Source organism: Leptopilina boulardi, unplaced genomic scaffold, assembly GCF_019393585.1.
Source record: "Leptopilina boulardi isolate dan_hultmark-lab unplaced genomic scaffold, ZJU_Lbou_2.1 LbouV2_405, whole genome shotgun sequence".
NCBI classification, from domain to species: domain Eukaryota; kingdom Metazoa; phylum Arthropoda; class Insecta; order Hymenoptera; family Figitidae; genus Leptopilina; species Leptopilina boulardi.
The window spans coordinates 473922-498856 of NW_026137980.1; the positions used below are offsets into that span (position 1 = coordinate 473922).

At 25.9% G+C, this 24935-nt stretch overlaps 2 protein-coding genes across 3 annotated transcripts in view; one reads left to right on the forward strand and one right to left on the reverse strand.

Annotated features, from left to right (window-relative positions):
- LOC127289325 (speckle-type POZ protein-like) overlaps nt 1–24935 on the reverse strand; it is a 369464-nt gene that overhangs the window by 259581 nt on the left and 84948 nt on the right. The window lies entirely within an intron of this gene.
- LOC127289328 (uncharacterized) lies at nt 789–24085 on the forward strand. Of its 2 annotated transcripts, XM_051317186.1 has the most exons (7): nt 795–1391; nt 7412–7534; nt 15120–15182; nt 15554–15616; nt 15759–15800; nt 16743–16817; nt 23786–24085. In XM_051317186.1, exons 1-7 carry the CDS (start codon nt 1332–1334, stop codon nt 23888–23890), a joined length of 531 nt encoding a protein of 176 aa, XP_051173143.1. In that variant the 5' UTR covers nt 795–1331; the 3' UTR covers nt 23891–24085. The 2 variants fall into 2 exon arrangements, with proteins under 2 accessions (XP_051173144.1, XP_051173143.1); XM_051317187.1 differs by lacking the exon at nt 15759–15800 and having other exon boundaries at nt 789–1391.

The following is a 24935-nucleotide window of genomic DNA, read 5'->3' on the forward strand; positions in this document are numbered from 1 at the left end:
AAAAAATTGTTAAATTTTTGTGAAATTTGATATCTAGGAGTTTTTGGGGTTGCTGATTATAAATCAATATTTACAATCAGTTACCCACTTCAAAAACCAATAAACAACAATTTTTTTTTAAAAATCTACCAATTTTTTTTTTAAATTCGACAATTTTAATTTTGAAATTTTGATTTCAAATTCGTAGTCAGCGATCCTAAAAACTCTTAGAATCAAAGTTTCATAAAAATTCAAAATTTCTTTTTTAAATTTATCCGTTTTACATCTAAAGAAAAGATTTCTTTGATTTAAAGAAATCAATTTCTTTGACTTGGTTTCTTGCATTCAAAATACAATTTTCTTTGAATGAAAGAAATTTGTGCATTAAATCAAAAAAATTCTAACATTGATACAGGGTCAAAGAAACATTTATTTGAATTAAATAAAAAATTTCTATGAAACGAAGATATTTTTTAATAATTTTTAATAATTAATATAATGAAAATAATTCTTTATTTATAAGACGATTTTTTTTTCGAATGAAAGAAAATTTGTTTGATACAAATGAATTTTCTTTGTATCAAAGAAAAATTTGTCAAACAAATTCATTTCTTTGAATCAAAGAAATCTTTTTTCTGGATGTATTTTCCTTTTAAAAACAGAATTATTTTGATTTAAAAAAAAAGTTTTGCCAATTTTATAATTATTATTAATTTTGAAAATTTCTGTTTAAAACAAAAAAAAATAACACTATACCGTTCTATATATAATATTTCAAGTTGTAAATAAAAAAAGTAAGGTTAACGTTTCGTAAAAAAATTTTTTTCACAATATATATATATAGGCAAAAATTTTTTGTAAATATATGAAGTAGAAAACAAGGTTATAAATAACGAAAATTTGAAGTTTATTATCGTCGATTTTAATCGTCCAAAAAAACACGCTTTTAATCATAACCCTGCGCGTAACCAGTGAAGATAAATTTATCATCGAAAAGCCATTTCTATTGCTGACATTTGTCACTTGTCAAAATGTGAAGTGACGAATGTCAACGCTCGCAGTACAAGCATGTTTACCATGCCATCATTCACTCATTCAATCCATCATGATTCAACCATGTCAAAAAAAAATATTCCTCCCTTGTGCAAATTTACCAACAGTTATTGACGATTCAAAATTAATGTGACTGTACAAGTGCCTTATATTATTATTATTATATTATCTCACACGTCAACAAAATTATCAAGAAGCCAATTTTTGACATAATTAAAAAAAAACACATACATAAAAATAGTGTCAACAAAAAAAAAAAAAAAAAAAAGAAAGAAAAGAGCAAAAGTCACCATATCAACATGGAAGGTTATCATTTTCACAAAAATTCTCGTTACGCTAAGGATGGTTTTCAACAGTCGGTACATATATTTGTTTTCCAATTTAATAATTTTTTAAACTCTTTTTCTTTTGCTACTATATTTAAATAAAATTTTTTATAATTACAATTTAATTTAATTTTGAATTTCCTTCTTTTTTTTTGGTTGAGACAATAAGAAACGTTTTGTTATCCACTAAATTATTTTTTTAAACTCAAAACTATAACCAAACAAATATTATTTCTAGTGGAAAAAGAAAAATTTTTTATTTTATTGTATAACTAAAATACACAAATAGAAACTAAAAATCGTTTTCAGAGAAAAAAAAACTGGGACACTATTTACACTTATTTTGAAATGTAACAAAAGTAGAAATCGATTTAATTATTCATTTCTGGTATTGAACATAAAAGGACAATATAATTATTGTCGTATAACAAGTAATTATTAATAAAAACATATATATATATATGAATTAAAATAATTTTTTATAATGAAAAAAAATATAGTAGGGTCAGTTGGGGTAAATGGGGACAAGAGGTTTTGGAGCTTAATTTACAGTTTTAAAATTAAGTTCAATGTCTATATTTTAACCTCAGATCACCTTCAACAGGTTTTGAGTATTAACAAGCTTTTATTTTGACAATTGGCAGCAAGATAAAAAAAGTTATCGCTCAATGCATAAAAACTTGAAAATCAAAGTCAAACTGTTTCAGTATTTTGTCTCGCGTTTCAAAGAAAACAGACTTAAAAATCATACCAAATTTTTTTCTTATTCCTTATGACTCCCACAACAGAAATTCACTTGAATTTTTGATTTTTGTTAATTTGGTTAATAATGACCAGCTGTTTCCATTTACCCTGAGTTTTCAAATTTTTCGGTTAGTGGACACGAGGTATGTCAGCACATAAATTGAAAATTATTCATCTAATTTTAATATATAAATTAAATTAATTACATGATAATTATTTACATTGAATTTTCTAATTTGAAACATTATGGCCCTGCATTATGGAAAAGCACAACATAAAAATAGGTACACTGAAAAAAAAATTTATTTTATTCAAATACCGGTGTATTTGGTTATTATCAAATAAATATTTACTTGAATCAAATATTTCTTATTTGAATCAAATAAATGGTATTTGCTTCAAATACTGAAATATTTGATTCAAGTAAATATTTATTTGATAATAACCAGATACACCGGTATTTGAATCAAATAAATTTTTTTTCAGTGTATTTAAAATTAACGCGCGCCATTTCAACCAATAAAATCATTTTCACCTTAAGGGCAAGATTTTTTTTTCTCCAGCAGTTGGTTAGGTAATTCGTTTGCGTTCGTCAAACCCGCGTTCGATCCCCCGTTCCCCCAAATTTGTTTACAACAAAATTTCTACGCAATATTAGATTTCTGAAAAGTGGTGCGATTAAGCCCAACCAAAAATTTCAGTATTATACCAGAGTTAACTACTGGCGCAGTACTGGTTCAGTATTGGCTGCCAAGGCTGGGCAGTCTGTACTGAACCAGTACTGGTATTTTCATTGTATCAGTACTGGTGCAGTACTTCCCTTCCAGTACTGGCAAACCAATACTGAGCCGATATTGAGCCAGTACTGGCTCAAATAGATTTTCTATTTGATTAATACTAGTTTACAAAAAGTTCTAGAGTGAACCTGATAAATCTTTTTGTAAAAATTTTTTGTTTATAAAAATTTTTTCACTTTGATTTTATTTTTGAAAATTAAAAGGTATTTTATTTTGCTTTTTGTGGGTAAAATTATTTAAACAAAAAGTTTCCTGAGACTAATTCCAAAACATTTTGCAAGTTTTTTTTTTATTGTTTTCAGATATGCAATAAACCAAAAAAATTTTAAAACGATCAAACTAAAAATAAATAAATTTTTTTATAAAAAAATTAATAATTTTTAAAATAAAAATTTAAAAAAATTTTCTTGACAACACTTGTTAAATATTAAAAAACAACTTTTATTTTCTTAAAAAAGTTTTTCAAAAATTTATTTTGATGCAAATAATTAAAGTGAATAATAAAATAATTAAATAGCTAATTGTATAATTATATACATTATAATTATTTTATAAACATTTTTATTTTTACTGAACTGTTTTTATATATTATAAAAACTTTGGTTTTATAATAAACATATTTTTATATTTATTTTTTGATTTTTTTAAATAATAATTTGCAATATATATTATACTTAATAAAAAATAAAAACTCTTGGTGTTTTCGATTTTATATATAATAAAATATTAATTAGTTAGTTGACTAATTTAATTAATATTTAATTTATGTTGGGTTACTAAAAATTTCACACACTTTTTCCTAAAAAAAAAGTATTACCTGGAGCAAAGATTTCACTATTGCAGTGAAACTTATCTCTGTTACAGTTAAAGCTTTCTTTTCGTATACAATAAATTACCAAACTGCCAGTACTCGGCTAGTACTGAACCAGTAGTGGTTACCAGTACTGGTGCCAACTCTGGAAGCCAATACTGATAAAATGTTATCATCCCAAAGTTACGCCAATACTGGGTGCCAGTACTGCGCCAACACTTGTCAGTACTCCGCCAGTACTGCGCCATTAGTAAATTTTTGATTGGGAGAATATAGTTAAGGTCGAAGTTGGGTGTCTCTAAAGAGTAAAATAATGAGTGGTAGACATTAATTTGAAAAAAATTGTATTTTAGTTAAAAATTTCTTTTTTTAGTTCACTGTAGTCCTTTGTAGGCACTATTATATCGCAACATTAGCCTTTACAAAGGACTACAGTAAAATAGGGAGGCAGGACGCGCTCACCTTAATTTACTGTAGTGCTGCAGTAGTGGCTACGATTGTATGCATAACTAACTACTTCATTCTGCAGCAAACATGAGAAAGAATCCGAGACTTCCTTCTTATGTAGACTACTGTAATCACTCGCGTAGACTTTGTGTTCACTCATATTTACTTTGTATTTATTTTCAATAAATTCGTAATAAGTACAGTTAACTTGAGGAATGATAAATAACAAAGCTCTTGTAAGCGTTACAAAAAATGGCCACATATCCGAGCAGTAATGTTCTACTACAGTGGAACCTCGATTATCCGAACCTCTATTATACGAACCCTCTATTATCCGAACTTCTATTATTCGAACTATTTTTTGGTCTCCCGAATTTTAAATTTTATTTTCTCTATTTATTTTATCGTTCATTCATTTCTGAGAAGAATGCGTGATTTGGCATCTAAAAAACGAATAGATGCTATCTTTCAAAGCAAAATAACCAACTTTATGCCAAAAAAATCTTAAAAATTTCCGAATTTTCTGAGGTTTTAATATATTATTAATTAATATATATTTACATATATTATGTATATACTTATGTATATTTAAAAACATATGTATTAAGTTAAATATATAGTTCAACTGTACATTTTTTTACTTTAATTAAAAAAAAATAAAATCTCTATTATCCGAATTTTCGATTATCCGAACCCGGCCTTGCCTAGATTAGTTCGAATAATCGAAGTTCCACTGTATTGTAATCAGTACCAATAAATTTTTTTCCGTGCACGGAAAGAAATTTCTAGGAATATTTACCGTGCTGCCATCTGAAAGTGAGTGCAAAGTACATTCTGGCAGTTTTTACTGTGCTGACCCTACAATTTTGCATTACAGATTGTAGAGGCAGCACAGTAAAAACTGCCAGAATTTACTTTGCACTCACTTTCAGGTGGCAGCACGGTAAATATTCCTAGAAATTTCTCTCCGTGATATTAAATTATCTTACTATGTAATGTGTCATTCCGCCGAAAGTTATTTTTTAAAAATAGTTCCATGTTTTTTTTCGACTTTAAACTAATGGAATATTATTCCTAACATCCTAAGGAACCATTTAAGAAAAAAAAATTCGATTTTTTGAAAGTGTTTGCTCTCTAAATCTGAATTATTAAAAATGTTTACTAATTTAAATTAGTGACTCACTTTTTGCTTTAGAATTAGTAAAATTTTACTAATTGTTAGTAAAAGTTACTAATTGTTAGTAAAAGTTACTAATTGTTAGTAAAAGTTACTAATAATTAGTAAAATTTTACTAATTCAGAAGCAAAAAGTGAATCACTTATTCAAATTAGTAAACATTTTAACTAATTCAGATTTAGAGAGTGGGTGATGTTACATTTTAACTTTATTTATGTTATTGCTAATATAAATTTTTTCAAAATTAACTTGGTGCTGATAACTAGGTGCATTTCTGCATGGTGCTCTCTAATTTCGTATTAGTCACTTTTGTCTAATTCAACAGCAGCGAATCGTTTATTAAATGAATTAGTAACAGTAATAATTAAATTTTAGTCAAAAATAACTAATTCATTAGTTAATCTAATTTTTATGTTATGTTACATGACTAAAAAATTAGTAGATTTATGTCTACACTGAGAAAAATATGATATTGAATCAATAGCATTTCTGACAAAGGTATAAAAATTATTGATTCAAAAGCATATGCTATAGAATCTATAAAATATTTTACAAATTTTAAAGCATATGCTTTTGAATCAATAATTTTTATACCTTTGGCAGAAATGCTGTTGATTCAATAGCATATTTTTCTCAGTGTACCAAATATTTTAGTAATTTTTTTTTACAAATAATTAGTCAAATTTGACTGTTAAATTTGTTGTTTTCTACTAAAAATTAGTTGTTTTATACTAAATTGAAATAGGACCGATTCGTTTACGGTTTTACTGTTTAGTAGTTTTCCACTAATTCAGATTTAAAGAGTGTGTATCCATCCAAGGACAATTTAACGTTACATCATCTTATTTCAAAAGAAAATAGCTATATATAACTATACATTTCCGATTAGCTCATCAAAGATTATTAACTAATTTAAAAACTGTCCCTTCTATTCACAAGAGAACAATAAAAAAATAATGTATTAGCCTTGAGAGCTGTAAAAGTTGACTAGTGTAAAAAAACATGATGATTTAAGAGCATTTGAACCTTCGTGACGTCACAAATCATGGCGCATGACACGCAAACTTCTCAGGTATGTGAAAAGCACAATTTTGAATATTTTTTAAAAAAACCTTTTGGAAAATGTTCAGAATAACATAGACTCTGTCTGTTATGTGCGGAAAATTCAAAATTTTGCGTTTAAAACGTTTTTTAAACAATGTTAAGGTCACAAATCATGGCGCATGACACGCAAACTTCTCAGGTATGTGAAAAACACAATTTTGAATATTTTTTAAAAAAACCTTTTGGAAAATGTTCAGAGAAACATAGACTATGTCTGTTATGTGAGAAAAATTCAAAATTTTGCGTATAAAACGTTTTTTAAACAATGCTTAAGTTGGTTGTCACAAGTAAGGAAAAATACACGAATTGCTTATATGTAGGCATTGTTTAAAAAACGTTTTAAACGCAAAATTTTGAATTTTTCGCACATAACAGACAGAGTCTGTGTTATTCTGAATATTTTCCAAAAGGTTTTTTTAAAAAATATTCAAAATTGTGTTTTTCACATACCTGAGAAGTTTGCGTGTCATTCGCCATGATTTGTGACCTTAACATTGTTTAAAAAACGTTTTAAACGCAAAATTTTGAATTTTCCGCACATAACAGACAGAGTCTATGTTATTCTGAACATTTTCCAAAAGGTTTTTTTAAAAAATATTCAAAATTGTGTTTTTCACATACCTGTGAAGTTTGCGTGTCATGCGCCATGATTTGTGACGTCACGAAGGTTCAAATGCTCTTAAAATGAAATGGAAAGAGAAGAGAGTTTATATATAAAAGCGCCAAAGATTTATATCACAGTAAAGCTTTTAGATAATGAGACTCAAGGGAATGCAAATTTTCTGTCTAATTCACACGTAAAATTGTATAAAATAAAGGTGCGCAGAATAAAAGAGATGGGGGCTGAAAAGAAATGAAAAAAAAAAAAAATGAACAAGAACTCACCATATCTTTCTTACACAGACTTTGCTATTAATCTTGGCCGCCATTCTTCCCGCGTGCATGCTTTTAAGAGTAAATTTTCTGATTTTAGATTTACCGCTTCCTGGTCACGGACAGCAACCTTAGAACACTTCTTGGCACCGATTCGAATTGTGGACCCGTCACCTTTTTCACGTGCGCTGTAGCAGTCACAATAATCGCGTGTGCAGTGGCCGTATGTATCCTAAAAAGAACAAAATTGTTGTAATTTCTAGACAAAAAAAAAAAAAAAAAAAAAAAAAAATGATTATAATTGAAGGGGTCCGGGTAAAAGCAATAATGTTAGAAATTTATTATACATTATACAAAGTACAACACTTACAAAGAAACAAATTCACAACTGCACTAAACTTATCGCCCATAAACTTTAAGTATTATTTTCATTTTATTTACACCATATATTTAGGAAAACGGCGATAATCTCATATTGAGAGGAAAACTCCTCCATCAAAAAAACGAATTGTATTTTCCTTTTAAATTAGATTTTATTTTTATTTTGAGAGTAAGAATGTCGAAAATAAAAGTTTTGCCTTTTTCCTCTTAAATTAAGAGTTTTCGTTAAGTGTTGATCCGCCATTTTGAATTTTGAAAAACTAACATCGGATTCGTAATCAGCGACCCCGAAAACCCCCGAGCAATGATTTTCAAGCCAATTGCTCAACATTTGGAAAATGTTTTTTGCATGTTTTTTTGACACTCTTTTTGAAAAGAAAACCATAAAATCTAAGGGTTAATTTGACCAAAACACCCCCGTTTCACCTATAATCAATGAGAAATTACTTTTTCTACTATAAGAAAAAGTTTTCAACCATTTAAATTCAAATCCCAAGGGGGCGAAATATAGGCCTTAGGGGCCCCCCTCCTTTCTTTAAACTATAAAATATTATATAATTATTAATTATTATTATATTATTTATTATATTATATTAGAAAATTTTGTGTTTTTAACAAATGAAAAAATAAAGTTCAAATCGTTTTGTTGAATTAAAAAAAAAACAATTCTTTTTCACAACTTTTCTCATCTAAACAAATATTTTTTATTAAAACCACTAAACTGCGCATGGTTAATTATTGCAGCAATTTTATGAAGGCAACAGTAGCGAATGACGTAGAATTTCACATAAAACTAAAGCGCGCGCACTATATAGCCGCAAAATTATTACATTTATTAAATTTATTTCTTTTACCTCTGTAAACTGTGAAAACAAAATGCATATATTTTAATAATAATAATAATAATAATAATAATAATAATAATAATAATAATAATAATGAAGAGACAAAATAATTACATATTAATAATCAAATTCAAAAACAATACTAATGAAAATGCATTGCATTATTTACAATTTAACAATATTTATAAAATATAAATGCAGTAAAAAATTAAATTGTATTAAAATGTATTTTTTAGAATTCACGTAAAAACACACAATTAAAAAAAACTTCTTAAGAGTCAATTTCTACTTTGCTTATGTTAAATTAATTTATAATTATTTAATTATTAATGTAAAAAGTATAATTTCTCAAACCTGTCGCTTTTGTTATGCACGATACTTATAGTAAAATATGTTCCAATTTCGAACGTCGGAATGCATCAAAAGATTTGCAATGAATTACAAGTGTGATTTTTTTTTCAAAACACAAACACTTTTTACAAAATTGGCAAATATATCAAAGATCTTTGCCTTATAAATTTTCAAAAGTTAAAAAATTCAACGAATTCATGCAAAAGTTCGATTTCAAAACGGGAAATAGGAAAGTAATATAATGATAGTTTGTGGGAGGTTCATTACGTTCAGTCGCCATCAGATGGCAGCAGCATGCAGGCAGCACAAAGTTGCAGCTGTCGTTATATTATATTATATAAAAGTTTATTATTTTTATCTTATTATATATTTTTAAATTAGTAATTACTAATTTTCTATAACATGTTATTAAATACAAACAGAAAATTTGTTAAAGAATTGTAATTTTGAAATAAAAATTATACAAAATTATTTCTTAAAAAAAGAACAAGTAAATTTTGTTAAATTTTTTTTTTTTATTTTTGACTAAAAAAATTAGATTTTTGTTGAAAATTACGATTGAGAAATACAAATTAAATACAAGTTAAAACAGATGTCAAAGTTATAAAGTTGACAAACATTTGCGGTGTCAAATTAAACAAAAACAAAATTTAAATAAAAATAACCCTAACGTTGGAAAAACATAGAGTTTAGACTTTGAATATAAAATTAAAAATTAAATTTCCCGTGTGGAATAAGCCAAGATCTTGCCCTCAAGAGTTCGGGGCCCCCGGCGGGGGCCCATGAGGGCTGATCCATATGGCGAATCCATGAGGGGCAACGTAGGGGCCCCGCATGGATCGCCCTCATGATCGATTAGCAAAATTTTCTAAGTCCAAAATTCAAATATTTTTTCATCAACACAAAATGAATGTTTCCAATGATTCAGAACAACGAAAAACGCGTTTTTAATAAAAATATATTTACACTTTTTTGAAAATAACACTCACACTTATGGCAAAATAGATGAGGGCCATCGTAGGGGCCCGCATGGATCGCCCTCATGATCGATTAGCAAAATTTTCTAAGTCCAAAAATCAAATATTTTTTTATCACCAAAAAATTAATGTTTATAATGATTCAGAACAACGAAAAACGCGTTTTTAATAAAAATATATTTACACTTTTTTTGAAAATTCACCTGAGATGATTCATGATAATAATCATAAAGCATATAATTAATTATATTTTATAAATTGCATTTGATTGGAAAGTATAATTTAATATCTTAACTTTAACTAAATGATGTTAAGCACTTTTCTTTGTTAGGTATTTTTGAAGTTTAAATAGCATCAAGAAGTTAGCATTCGTTTTGAAGTAGCGTGCGTAGCGTAGTTGGTAAAGCGTTAGACTCATAGTCCGTAGGTCGTAGGTTCGATTCCCCCCATGCGTTAGATTTATTTATTTCTCAGGTTTGCGTTTAATCATTAATTCTATGTATGAATTAATTGAAAAATGAAAATATCCGTTAATAGTATGCATAAATTACATATTTTTTAATTTTATAATTAATTAATTTATTATTACTTTTAATTATGTATATCCGACAGTTAATTAATTAGAACGTTAATTAATAAATTCAGTTTGAGTAAGAATTTAATTTAAAATTGAATAATTATTAAATAAATATGTTATTTATTCATAACTTAAGCTTATTTATTATTAATTAACTTTTATTATTAATATTATTGATTAAAAAACATTATGGCAAACTTGAGGGCAAGATGAGGGCAAACGTGAGGGCCCATAAGGGCGCCCTCATCGATGAGCATGTCGTTTCCATGAGGGGCCCCTATGGATCATCCATATGCGCCCCTCATGGCATTAATTAAAATAAATTATTAATTTTAAATAATCGAAAAGGAAAATTAAAATTATAAATGCATACCAATTAAATGAATCCATTTCTTAAAGAACAAGTATTAAATAAACAAACAATAAATAATTAAATAAATAATCAGAATAATTAATAAAACATAATAAAATCAATACAGAAGTAAAAGCCCGTACATTGTAATTAAATAAATAAATAAAAAATAAAATATGTAAGTTGTTTTGCAACGTCAATTTTGAAACTGAATTCCAAATACTATCGACACCTTACAATAAATTTGCAAATTGAACAAAACAAAAACAATTATACGAAAAATAGATAATAACGAGAATGAGTAATTTATCATTTTAAATTGTTAGAAATAAAATTGAAAATTATTTCATACATAAAAATTTTCTAAATCTGTCATTTTATTTAAACTATTATATCCTTCTTTTTTAATAAAATACATTTCAGCAAATAATCGACTTATTTAGATTTGGTTCAATATCAAATAATTTTTTTTTTTTTATAATCAAATAATTTCGTTTTATTTGTATTTCTCAATCATAATTTTTCATGGAAATTTATTATTTAGGCAAAAATAAAGAAAAAATTTAACGAAATTCTTTGTATTTTTTTAAATGAAATAATTTTGCTTAATTTTTATTTCAAAATCACAATTCTTTGACAGAATTCTAATTAACTAATTAACACAATTCTAATTAATATACTTCTCGGACGTTAAACATTTTCAATTATTTGATCCATTAATTATAAAAAAAAAACATAGAATTTTTTCAAAAAATTATAATTGAGAAATAAAAAAACTATCAATTTATTTCTCAATTATAATTTTTTGAAAAATTTCTTTATCTTTTTTTTATAAATAAAGGATCCTATTAAATTCACGTTTGTAAACATTCGCGTGGTCTTATGGTCTGTAATTATAATTGATTTAATAAATAGAGGATTAAAAAATTTAATTTAATTTGTATTTCTCAAACGTAATTTTCAACAAAAATCTAATTTTTTAAGACAAAAATAAAAAAAAAATTGAACAAAATTTCCTCATTTTTTTTAAGAAATAATTTTGTATTATTTTTATTTTAAAATTACAATTCTTTAACAAATTTTTTGTTTGTTTTTAATAACATGTTATAGAAAATTAGTAATTACTAATTTAAAAATATATAATAAGATAAAAATAATATATTTTTATATATAATATAATATAACGACAGCTGCAACTTTGTGTTCCCTGCATGCTGCTGCCATCTGATGGCGACTGAACGTAATGAACCTCCTACAAACTATCATTATATTACTTTCCTATTTTACGATTTGCAATCGAACTTTTGCATGAATTCGTTCAATCTTATAAATTTTTGAAATTTTTTAAGACAAAAATCCTTGATATATTTGATATTTTGTTCTGGTCATATAAGACTTTCGGTTATATTCACATCATTAAAACTTTCTGAATCAGAGGCGGCGTCGATATCTTTTTAATTTTTATCACAGCTTGCCTTATGATCTTTTTTGAGATCATGTTTGACCTATGATCTATAATTTTGAGGTTATGTTTGACCTATGACTTTGAATTTTGAGTTCATGTTTGACCAATGAACTTGAATCCTGGAGACTGCAGAGAAATCTGTTTATAATATAGAGAGAATAAATATATATATTTAAAATTTAGAAGATTAGTCGTCGTCATTTCCAGTAAAAAAAGTAATTCATATAAGTTATATATATATTTTCGAGGATGTTCTCAACGTATACATGCCCATAGATGAAGTAACGTTTTATAGCCGGCAAAAAGTAATATCTCAGTGCTGATACGCTGGCCGCGAGCAACGTATTCACGCATTTTTAAGTGCAAGCATATATACACAAAGCCTGTAGATGGTTTAATATCGCTTTTTATGCCAGCCAACATATATACGTATATATGTATAAAGTATGTTAGTATATAGTTTGCAAGAAAATGTACCGCACCATCATTTTGCACATTCTCGTTTAGAAAAAAAAAAAGAAAAGAAAAAGAAACGAAGAAAATAAAGAGTACTAACTACTTTTTATATGCTTCGATCCGTCGGAAATCGAAATTCAATTTGATACATTTTCTGCAAATAAAACTGTACTTCAAATATGCATTTTTTTATTACACCATAAAATCACTTTTCATAACGGACGCTCTTTTTTTTCTCTTTTTATTTCCTTTGAAATTTTCATTGTATAAAAAAAGGATATTACATTTTTTTTCCCATCTAATAATATAATATTAATGTTCTTTAAAGATGAATTGTACACGATGAGAATTATATTTTTTTTTTTACTTGCACATTGTAATTTCTTTCTATCTTTTTTTAAAATTCTCTTTTTATAATGACAGTAAATTATTATCTTATTTCGCAAATTATATTTCTTTTCTTTTTGACAATTAAAACGATAAAATTGAAATGAAAAATGTCTCAAATATATATATGATATGTGTTAAATATTTTATGAATGTAAAATTATTTTAATAAAAAAATTATAATTATCCAGTTAATTGAATTACATTAAAAAAAAATTTAATTTAATTAGCCCCTTTATTATAAAAATAGATTTTAATGTATAATATAATTATGATATATTTTTCTATTTCTTAAAAGGGGTCATTCAAGTATTACGTAAGCATATTTTAAAGGTTTTTTGACTCCCCCCCTTCATCTTCCAAATAAGCATATTGTAATAGAAAAAATAAAAATTTTGTATGGCGCGTAAGCCCTACCCCTTAGATACTTACGTAATAGTTGAAGGACCTGAAAGTGTATAAAATAATTTCATAATTTTTTAAAGCTAATAACTTTTTTTCTGAAAGATAAAAAAAAATTTGATGTTTTGCAGATAATTTGTTTACTAATATAATTTATCTGCTATTATAGAATTTGACGAAGGTACTTTGCTCTGTTTCGAAAATATTAAATTTGTAAATTTTTTAATTAAAAATACGTTAATTCCAGGACTTACAAAAATGTTATATATATATATATATATATATTCCTATATTACAAAAAGATATCGCCGCCGCTGTTTCAAGAATTCTTGACCTTCAGGTTAGGTTAGGTTAGGTTAGATTATACCCTCAAAATTAGGTCAAATATCGCGGGTCAAAAGGTGAACATAACCTTAAAATTAGGTCGAATATCGCAGGTCAAGAGGCGAACATATCCTCAAAATTAGATAAAATATGAAGCTTCCCCCTCCCCCACAAGACCTACGACCCATAGAGGTCATAGGTCAAAAGGCAAACATAACCTCAAATTATGATGCTCCCCCACCTCCCTCTCCCGCAAGTCAGTGGCCATAGGTCAAGAGGCAAACATAACCTCAAAATATGATGTTCGGGAGGTCGAGAGTCGAACATAACCTCAAAATCAGGCCAAATATCACAGGTGAAGAGGCGAACATAACTTCAAAAATTAGGTCACAGGTCAAGAGGCAAACATAACTTCAAAATGAGGTTAAAATGAGGTCAAATATGTCAGGTTAAAAGGCGAACATAACCTAAATTAAGTCAACCTAAATTAAGTCATTTAATAAATTAAACAACATAACATAAATTAAGTCAAATATCATAATTCATGATACGAACATAACACAAAAAATGAAGTCCAGAGGCGAAGATAACAGGGAGTAAAATAACATTCTTAGGTCAATGATTTTTACCTATCCCTGAAATAACATTAGGCTCAGTTTTCCGTGCATCGTACATGAAAAGTAAGCCTAATATTATTTCGGAGATAGGTCCCTTCTCTCGTGGAGCGTCACATATATTAAAACGAAATTTTAAAAAAATGTATCATTTTCATTTAACAAAATTCTTAAAAAGCCGAATTTTTTATTTGCTCGAAATTAAAAATGGCCGATAAAAAATGTACAGAAAGATACCAAGTTTCATAAAAATCTATCAAATATTATTTAAAATTATAAAAAATAATTGGGCAATTTTATTATTTTGTAATGCCCGTTAATACATTAAATAAATAAACAATTGAAAAACTTAATTTTTTTTTTAGTACTCATTGATGAAAGGAAGAAGAGAGTAATTTTATTTTTCTTATATTTATACTTACGAGAAAAACGAAATAGTTCGTTATATTTCATTTGCTGTTAGGTGAACTTTTATTGATTGCAAAACACACAAGACTTATTTTATACAATTTACTTCGAAAACTACTTGATGATTGAATTCATTTTTAATCAAAACTTGTATATATATACACTTTCAATGATTGATCGAAACTAATCGTAAAATAGTATATAGCCTTCAATTTCATATATATATATATATAATATAAAAATTGTAAAGAATTTATTTTTTATTTTAGGGTTTAAGAATATCTGAAATGAATAAAACACTTGCTGAAAGCCTGGAAAAAGATTCTGACGAGGTAAATGAATTATATTTTTCTTTTTCTTTTGTATTCCAAAAATCACTTATATTATTTATTATTTACTGCTATAATACAATCAATTTTCTCGACAGGATACAAATAATTCTAAAGTATATAATATTTTTTATTATTATTATATTTTTATACATATGGGGCATTCCATGGGAAATTTTCATTCAAATTTTTTTTTGCCCGAAAAAAATGATTCAAAAAATTTTGAATGAAAATTTCCCGTTGAATGCCCTCATATAATATTTTATATATATATATATATATTTCTATTTATTTTTATACAATCAAATATGAATTTTAGATTTAATATTAATAAATAAATAATAAAAAGTAAAATTACAAAAAATTCTTTTTAGAAAATGCCAAGAAAGCAGAGTTTATTGAGAATAAAACCCGTCTATGACTGTGTATATAAACATGTAAGTTTAAGCATTTTCAAAAATTAGTGATTGATGCCCTATAGTGGCGTTGATTCTTCTGTGAATTTTTTTTTTTTTTCTTTTCTCTTTTTTTGTAAGTCACTCGTCGGAAACCTGATATTATACTCGATTGACTTTATAGCTACGTCACAGGGATCTCTTCCAAGAAAACATCAAAAAAACAGTAAGCTTTCAACTTTTCTTTTATTTATCGCATATAACGTGATGCGTTCATGCTTTATCGATTTTTGAGTACTTTTGCGGAAAAAAACTTTTTCAATATCGCTATAAAAAAAAAAAAAAAAATACATCAGCATCATTCAATAACAATAAAATATTTGTTCTTATAATATTTTATATAATTTTTATTATCGGTTATAAAAGAACCATTCAATATTATTTTTCTACTATATATAAAATAATAATTATTTTTTATCTCGTTGATAAAATAAAAATTATAACAAAATTTAATTAAAAAAAAAATAAAATTAAATATGAAATATCAGAGGTTATTAAAAATAAATTCTTTCAATTTTTATTAATAAAATAAAAATATTTTATATCAAAATAATTTTTAACAAGATAATAAATATATTTATTTATATAATCAATACAAAAAACGTATATATATATATATATATATATATATATATATTTAAAATTGTGAAAATTATTTTAAAACCAATTTTGAATTTTTCAATATATATAAATTGATTATACATAATAAATGAATATTTTTTAAAAATACTTTTAATTTTATTGAAATTTCATATTTTAAAATAATATTTATTTTTTAAAAAAACAAAAATAAAATTCTTTTCTTATAAAAAATTTATTGAATCAAAAATTGTCAATTTACAAAAATTATTACACAGAAAATTAAAAGGCATTAAAATAAGCTGCAACGCTTATTATTTTAATCCATTTTGGTATTAAAATAAGCAAAATTGGATTAAAATAATAAGCGTTGCAGCTTATTTTAATGCCTTTTAATTTTCTGTGTAATTAAAAATTCATATTGAAGCATAATAAAGACTAAAAACAAATTATTATAAAAAATGTACTATTATTATTATTATTATTATTATTATTATTATTAAATACGTATTGCAATTATTTCCAACAGTTAACTATGGAACAATTGAAAATAGAAAATATCTGCAGAGACATGTCAACAATTTGTCGCCTCTTGGAACCAAATGTAAGAAACTTATTAAATATTCATATTTATTTCCAGTCAAATGCAAATTTCATTGTTTTAAAATAAAGAGTAGGAAAGGTGATTAGTACGGTGCATATAAATGTTTTATTAATATATAAAATTAATAATGTAGGTATTGTCGAAAACAGTATAAAAAATATTACCGCATCAACCGAGGTTAATGTACCCACAAATAATGATGTTGAAACTGATATTTTTTTTTACTCAACACGTAATTAAAAGACAGAATTTAAAAAATAAATTTTGACGTGACAACGTCAAAATCGCCGTCGTTCATATTGCCGTCGATTTCTCGAAAACTATAAGTCATATTTTCAAGATTTTTGCACGGAGAGAAATAGATGGTAAGAAATTATGATCTTAAGATGGTAAAAAGTAGATGGTATCCGGTACAATCTATATGCTACTCGGTACCATCTAGATGTTAAAAAGGGAGGTTATGTTACCCACTTTACAATCAAGATGGTACTCCGTACAATATGTATAGTATCCCGTACAATCTAGATTCCTGTCCGTATATATGTGACAGTCCTCGAGAGAAGGGACCTTAGCTCACCAAAACGAATTTCACAGGGCAAGCGTTTGAAGAAGAAGCAGAAACGCGGAACTCGAAGAGTGGGGCGGAACTTCTGAAAAGTTCCCCCACCACACTAACACAACGTTGTGTTTCTGTATACGTGAGCTTCGTCTACTTCGTGTATCTTCGGGTCTCAGTCAGCACGAACCGAGCGAAGCTCACGTACGCGAGAGTATAGTTGTGTAAGTAAAGTAGTGGGGCTGATTTCTTGAGTGCCACAATCCGCCTCGAAATGCGCTTGACATACCCATCTTCAAAATGTTATTGTGTCAAAAGCAATTATCCTAATCAGTTTTTGACTTTTGCATGTGAAAAAGCAATTCAAAATCTATCATTTACCATATAAAACTCAATATTGACCTCTGGTGAGCTAAGGTCCCTTCTCTCGGGGACTGTCACATATGTAAGATCAAATATGATACCTGATACTATCTAGATAGTACCCCGTACCATCTATTTCTCTCTGTGTGTGGTATTTGATTACTTTTGATCTAATCTCGATGCCAAACTTATTTTTGTCAAATTTGGAAATGAAATTTTTTATAGTTTTCTATGTTACCGACCAGTTAGGCTGCATCTACAATAGATTAAAAAATGTTTAACAATCGTATAGTGTAGTGTAGTGTAAAGTCGTGTATCTTCACTGAGAAAACTGTTTGGTATCATGTATCAAAGTTTGGTTGTCCCTACCAAATTTTTTATTTGATATATGTGCAACTAACCCGTTTGGTTGGGAGTACTAAATTTTTTTGTCCAACCGTTAAATTTCGCTCAATTGAATTATTTAGTAGGTGTAACCAAATAATTTAGTCTACGTAATAAATACATTTATTAGAATGAAAAAAAATGTTCTGTTGACGTAAATAAAATTTAGTTATTTCAACTTACTGTTTTCGTTGATTAAAAAAAATTTTTTTGTAGAAATAACTAAATAATTTATTTTATATAAAATAGTTTATTTGGTCATTTTTACGATTTTGTATAAAAAATAAGGTATTTTAATTCAAGAGAGATGAGATTAATAATATAACTTTATTAAATTCATTATGCTTAGACATTACAAAAATAATTTATCTTCCCGTAAGTACACACTACGCGCGTTTCATGAAATATCTCAAAATAATATCGCATAAAATTGAGGAGCAAGTTTTCAAAAGTTGATACAGAATGCCACGAGGCATTCTAACCCCCATTCTCTTAGCAAACGTTTTGTCACTTCGTCAGCCATTCTTTCGAAATAAGAGAAACACTTTCAGTACACTTTTAAAAAATAAATATTTATAAAACTTTAATGACACTGCTACGATAATAGACCAGCCGAACAATAAAAACACATGACATAAATGATCGGATAAGCATAACGCGGAAGAGGTCCACGACTGACTAGGCCCTACGACCGACGCCACATTTTCGAGAACAGCGCGTGCGCAATTCTGCGTGCCAGCGATTTAGTACGGAGAACCAAATTCTTTAGTTCGTAGACATGAAACCTTCAAAAATATTTTTTGGTAGAGCAAACTAAATTTTTCGATTGATTGCCACTTTCTTTTCTGTTGTGCCAACCATACTTTAGTAAGGCCAACTAAAAATGCTTAACTAAATTATTTTCTTATTATTACGATATTATTTTTCTCAGTGTAGAATATTACAAATTAACTGCTGTCAATAAACAAAAACATAACCTCAAATTCAAATTTTTAATATTAATTTAATTATTAATTTTAATTTTTAATATTAAAAATCTGAATTTGAGGTTTTGTTTTTGTTTATTAACAGCAGTTAATTTGCTGTTAATTTAAACAAAAACATAACCTCAAATTCAAATTTTTAATATTAATTTAATTATTAATTTTAATTTTTAATATTAAAAATCTGAATTTGAGGTTTTGTTTTTGTTTATTAACAGCAGTTAATTTGCTGTTAATTTAAACAAAAACATAACCTCAAATTCAAATTTTTAATATTAATTTAATTATTAATTTTAATTTTTAATATTAAAAATCTGAATTTGAGGTTATGTTTTTGTTTATTAATAGCAGTTAATTTCCAATATTCTAAGTCATTCCCCAAATAGCACGGAAACTTGCAGCAAGTTTGCTGCAAGTTTGCAGTGCAAGGTTTGAAAGTTTGTAAGGTAAGTTTGCAGCAAACTTATGGCAAATATTGAAATGTCCTCCCTTGGCAAGTTTGCAGCAAAAACTTTCTGCAAACATGCTAAGAAAAATTGTCGAAAAGTTTCAAGAACAATTTGTAGCAAAATTGCGCAGAAAATTTTTAGAAATTTTAAAATGGAAGTTTTAGTAAAATAAATATTTAATAGTTTTATGGAAAATTATTTTGTCAATTTCTTTTGAATTTAAATAATTAAATCACAGAATAGAAAAGGAGAAATAACGAAACAATTGTTTGAAAGAAAATTTTTTTAATTTATTCTCAGTGACTTTATACATTTGAAAATATTTGTTATGGGAACATTTTTAAAATTGAGTACAATTTATTAGCCCCGATGTTAGTGGCTTAAAAACATTAAAAATCGAGATAAGGTAAGTAAAAATATTTATAAATTTTTTAATTAAATACAAAATAGTTATAAAATTTTGAACAATACTTTTACTTGCATTTTAAAATTTCTAAAAATTTTCAGCGCAATTTTGCTACAAATTGTTCTTGAAACTTTTCGACAATTTTGCTTAGCATGTTTGCAGAAAGTTTTTACTGCAAACTTATCAAGGCAGGACATTTCAATATTTGCCACAAGTTTGCTGCAAACTTACCTTACAAACTTTCAAACCTTGCACTGCAAACTTGCTGCAAGTTTCCGTGCTATTTGGGACAAGATACTCGACTTTACACTACACTACACTACACGATCGTTACACATTTTTTAATCTATTGTAGACGCAGCCTTAAAGATTTAACATGTATCGTTATTCGAACGATCCGCGATCGTGTAGTGTATAGTGTAGTGTTGGCCTGTGTACAATATAGTATAATCATAATATTGCCAATTGCTGAAATTTTGCACCGGAATAATATCAAAACATAACCTCAATCATAGATGTATTCTGTTCAAGAATTGTTATAATTAACTGGTCCACCACAATATTCTTGAACAGAGTAAATACATAATTGAGGTTATATTTTGATATTATTCCGGTGCAAAATTTTAGCAATTGGCAATAATGTGGCATTTCGTATTGAATATTTTTAAATTTAATTTTTTTTTGGAAATTATTGTCAGTTTATTCTAAATTTATGCACTGAAAAAAAAAATTAATTTGATTCAAATAATCGGTTACTTTATCATTATCGAATAAATATTTATTTGTATCAAATAATTATTATTTGAGTTAATGAAATGATATTTGTTTCAAATACAAAAATTATTTGGTTCAAGTACAATTTATTTAATTCAAATAAAAATTATTTGGCTCAAGTAAATATTTATTTGATAATAGTCAAGCAACCGATTATTTGAATCAAATAAATTTTTTTTTCGTATGTCAATTAGTAGATTTCTACTGCTAATCAGTAAAATATGACTGATTCAGATTTAGAGAGTAATAATCTTATAAAATATATTTTAATTAAATAGAAAAGACGTTGTCACTATCAAAAATCTCTGTCCGTGTAACAAATACAGACCCCCGCTTCAATTTTTTTTGTCAAAATTATTCAACAAATTTGAAAAATTGACGTTGAAATTGTACTAAAATCTGTATTTACTCTCTAAATCTGAATCAGTCATATTTCACTGATTAGCAGTAGAAATCTATACTAATTGCCATAGCGAGAATTGAGCAACTGACAATTGTAGAAATTTACTAATTCAATTAGTAAAATATCAATTACTGATTGAATCAGTAATATAAATATATGGCGGCGGCCACAAAATCTACTGATTTAATAGTTAATTTTAAAGGTTATGTTATATACAAATTACTGATTTACACACTGAGAAAAATATGCTATTGAATCAATAGCATTTCTGCCAAAGGTATAAAAATTATTGATTTAAAAGCATATGCTATTGAATCTATAAAATATATTACAAATTTTATAGCATATGCTTTAGAATCAGTAATTTTTATACCTTTAGCAAAAATGCTGTTGATTTAATAGCATATTTTTCTCAGTGCATAAGTTATTTTCTATTGCATGAATATTCACTAATTATATTAGTAAATTTCAAAAAATAACTGAAACTTCAGTTAAAATGAAAAGTACTGATTGAATTAGTAAAATTTTTACTGATTCAGATTTAGAGAGTACTAAAAAGGTAAAATTTTTTTAAAATTAAAATTTATTAAGTTAAGTAAACAATTTTATATAATTTCTAAAAAGTCTTTAAAATTATTCTAAGAGAAAAAAGTTAAAAAATTACTAATTAATAGTTTTTAAAAATAATGTCTTTTAATATGAAATTAGTAAAATTTAACTAAAAATTTTACTCTCTAAATGAATCTAAATGAATGAATATAAATATGAATATGATTCAATGTTTGGAGGGTTAAATAATTAATTTTTTATTTTTTTTGTTTCCAACTCACAAAAAAAAAAAATATTTATTGAGAATCATCGATAAATAACTAATTTATTTGCTTTAAATAAATATTTTGTTTCACATAAATAAAATTTTATTTGTCAAAAATAAAATTTTTATTTGATCCAAATAAAATTTATTTGAAACAAATAATATTTTTTTAAAAGGAAATAAAATATTTTTTGAAATAAATAAAAAAATTTTAAATAAAATAAAATTTTTTTGAAACCAAATAAATATTTGTTTGCTCTTAGATGCTTTAAAATTTCTTAACTAATTTTATAGTATTATAGAAATAAGTTTCCTATTAATGCCAGTAGTAAAAATCAGTTTTAGTCAGACAATACGTTTTGAATCCATACAACTTGATATTCAGTAGTAAGACACAGTTTTAGTCAGACAGTTATACTAATATTTATTTGAAGGTTGTAGTTTGATTAAAAATATAATATAAAAGGAAATTTGTCCAAAATTTTCAACTGTAAGATCCTATTATATTGTAATTTTTTTTTTTTGTATTTAGAATTAAGTTTTTATTTAAATCCTCCTATTCTAACCCTCCTGTATAAGAAATGGTATGTAAATAAGCAAAACCATCCCTCTTTCTAAGTTCTTACGTAATACTTTTAAAAAGTCCCCCTTCTGCAATATTAATTATTCTTTCAAGTTATTGATATTTTTAATTATTATATATTAACATTTCATTTTATATGGAATTTCTTTTGTCATAATTATTTTTGAGCCGAATTTTTATTTGTTCAATTTAGTATTTTGCAGAATTTTCATCAAAACTACTTTCTATATTACAGAATTTTTACTTAACCGAAAAATCAACAAAATTTCTAATTGATAGAATTTTTATTTGTCCTAAATTGTAAATGTCCAAACAAACAATCGACAAAAAGATTCGGCACGATTTTTAAAATCAACCAATCAAAAATTATCCATAAAATTGTGATTGGTTAATTTTAAAAATCGCGCCAAAATATTTCCGTCGATTGTTTGTTCGGCTATATGTGCAATTTCGGACAAATGAAAATATGAAATTCTACTCAATAAAAATTCTTCAAAATGCCTTTTATGTTAAATGAAAATTCGAGCAAATAAAAATTCTGTGAAGTAAATTTTCGGTTATATAAAAATTTCTGTAATATTGAAAATTGTTTTGATGAAAATTCTGCAAAATACTAATTCGAGGAAATAAAAATTAGGCTCAAAAATAATTATGACAAATAAAATTCCGTAAAATGAAAATTCTAACTAATGATTTTTAAAACATAATCATGCGTCCCATTTTATTTTTCTCACAGTATCTTGTTAAATTATATTGTATATTGTATTAAAAAGTAAATATTTTTAAAAATTACCAATTTAAGTTTTATTCCCCCTATTTTTTTTTGCTCACGTCTGACCTTTCTCAAAAACATGCGGAGTATATCATAAATATGGCGTTTAAAATTTATGATATATATAAAATATTAATGTGAAATTTTGCGATGTTTGAACTTGACACTCTCGCGTCTGGGATAACTGCGCGTTCTTTTATATTTTTTCATCATATATATATATATATATATATATATATATATATATATAATATATGAAAAAAAATATTGATCCCGCAATCTGGACATCTCATTATTACGCTTCATTTTTGCCATTCTTATCATTATATTTCATCAATGTGTGCGAATCCACTAGACGGTGATAATTATTCTTTAATGTTCACTGTTGAAAAAAAAAACTTCAAAAGTTTTTTCTATTTGATGATAAAAAAAAAAAAAAAAAAAAAAAAATTTTCAATAACAATATTTCATTTCGCTGCAGGATAAAACTCAATGGAGAAGGTCAAGGTCACGCAAGGAGTTCAGCAGAGCAATAAGTCCTGAAGTTAAATTGAGGGACGAACCTGTCCGAAGAGAAAACAGCTAATTTTTTACTTTAAACTTTTTTTTTTTTTATTTTGGCAAACACCATCATCGAAAGCAGAAAAAAAAACTTTCTAAAAGTACACGAATTATAAATGAGGCGAATTTTTTTTATTTTATAGTAATAAATTATACATCAACTATGTAAAATTTTCTTTAGAGAAAAATGTAAAACAGAAAAATATTAAAATTTTATATTTATAAATTACTTGCGTAATCTATAATTTATGATAAATTGTGATTAAGTATCTCTTTTCAACGCTAGGGCTTAAAATCACCATTTGTGACACTAGAAAGAAAATTTTTTTTTTTTACTTTCTTTTATGTAAATTGACTTAGAAAAAGAAAAATATAGAATATAAAAATTAATTAATAAACATAAATAATTACGAATAAATTAATATTAATTAATATTCAAAAAATAATTATAAATTTTTAGTAGTGCAAAATAAAAAGTGGATTAATTTCGAATTGGAAGTTTATTTTACACTGAGAAAAATGTTAAGTCAGAGAAACCAAAATTTGGTTGGGCTAACAAAAAAATTTTGTTGGTATTTAAGCAACCAAACTATTTGTTTGAGTCAACCAAAAAATTTGGTTGAGTGTTTTTTGTTGACATAACAAAAATGTTTGGTTAGCACAACCAAATTTTTTTTGTTAGGTTAACAAAAATGTTTGGTTGATCAAACAAACAGTTTTTTTTTGTAAAATTAAAAATTTTATTCTACCTTATTTCTTTTCTTTTTATCTTTTTATTTATTTCATTATTTATTTATTATCCAATTTAACGTTTAATTTATATTTATCCAATTGAAATATTTGTGGACTTTGAAAAATCTCATCTCCTGGGATCGAACCAAATTTTGGTTGGAATTTAAAAATGTTCAACCAAATAATTTGGTTGGCCTAACAAAATGTTTGGTTGAGATAACTCTACGACTTTGTTTCAGCCAACCAAAATTTGGTTACAAGAACCAAAATTGCCTAACCAAACAATTTTGTTGCAAACACTAAATTTTTTTTCTCAGTGTACGTTTTTTATTTTTATT

Coding starts and splice junctions, on each gene's coding strand:
- LOC127289328 (XM_051317186.1), top strand. CDS start 1,332: ATGGAAGGTTATCATTTTCACAAAAATTCTCGTTACGCTAAGGATGGT. Junction 15,183..15,553: donor TGGAAAAAGATTCTGACGAG/GTAAATGAATTA, acceptor AATTCTTTTTAG/AAAATGCCAAGAAAGCAGAG. Junction 15,801..16,742: donor AAGAAAACATCAAAAAAACA/GTAAGCTTTCAA, acceptor TATTTCCAACAG/TTAACTATGGAACAATTGAA.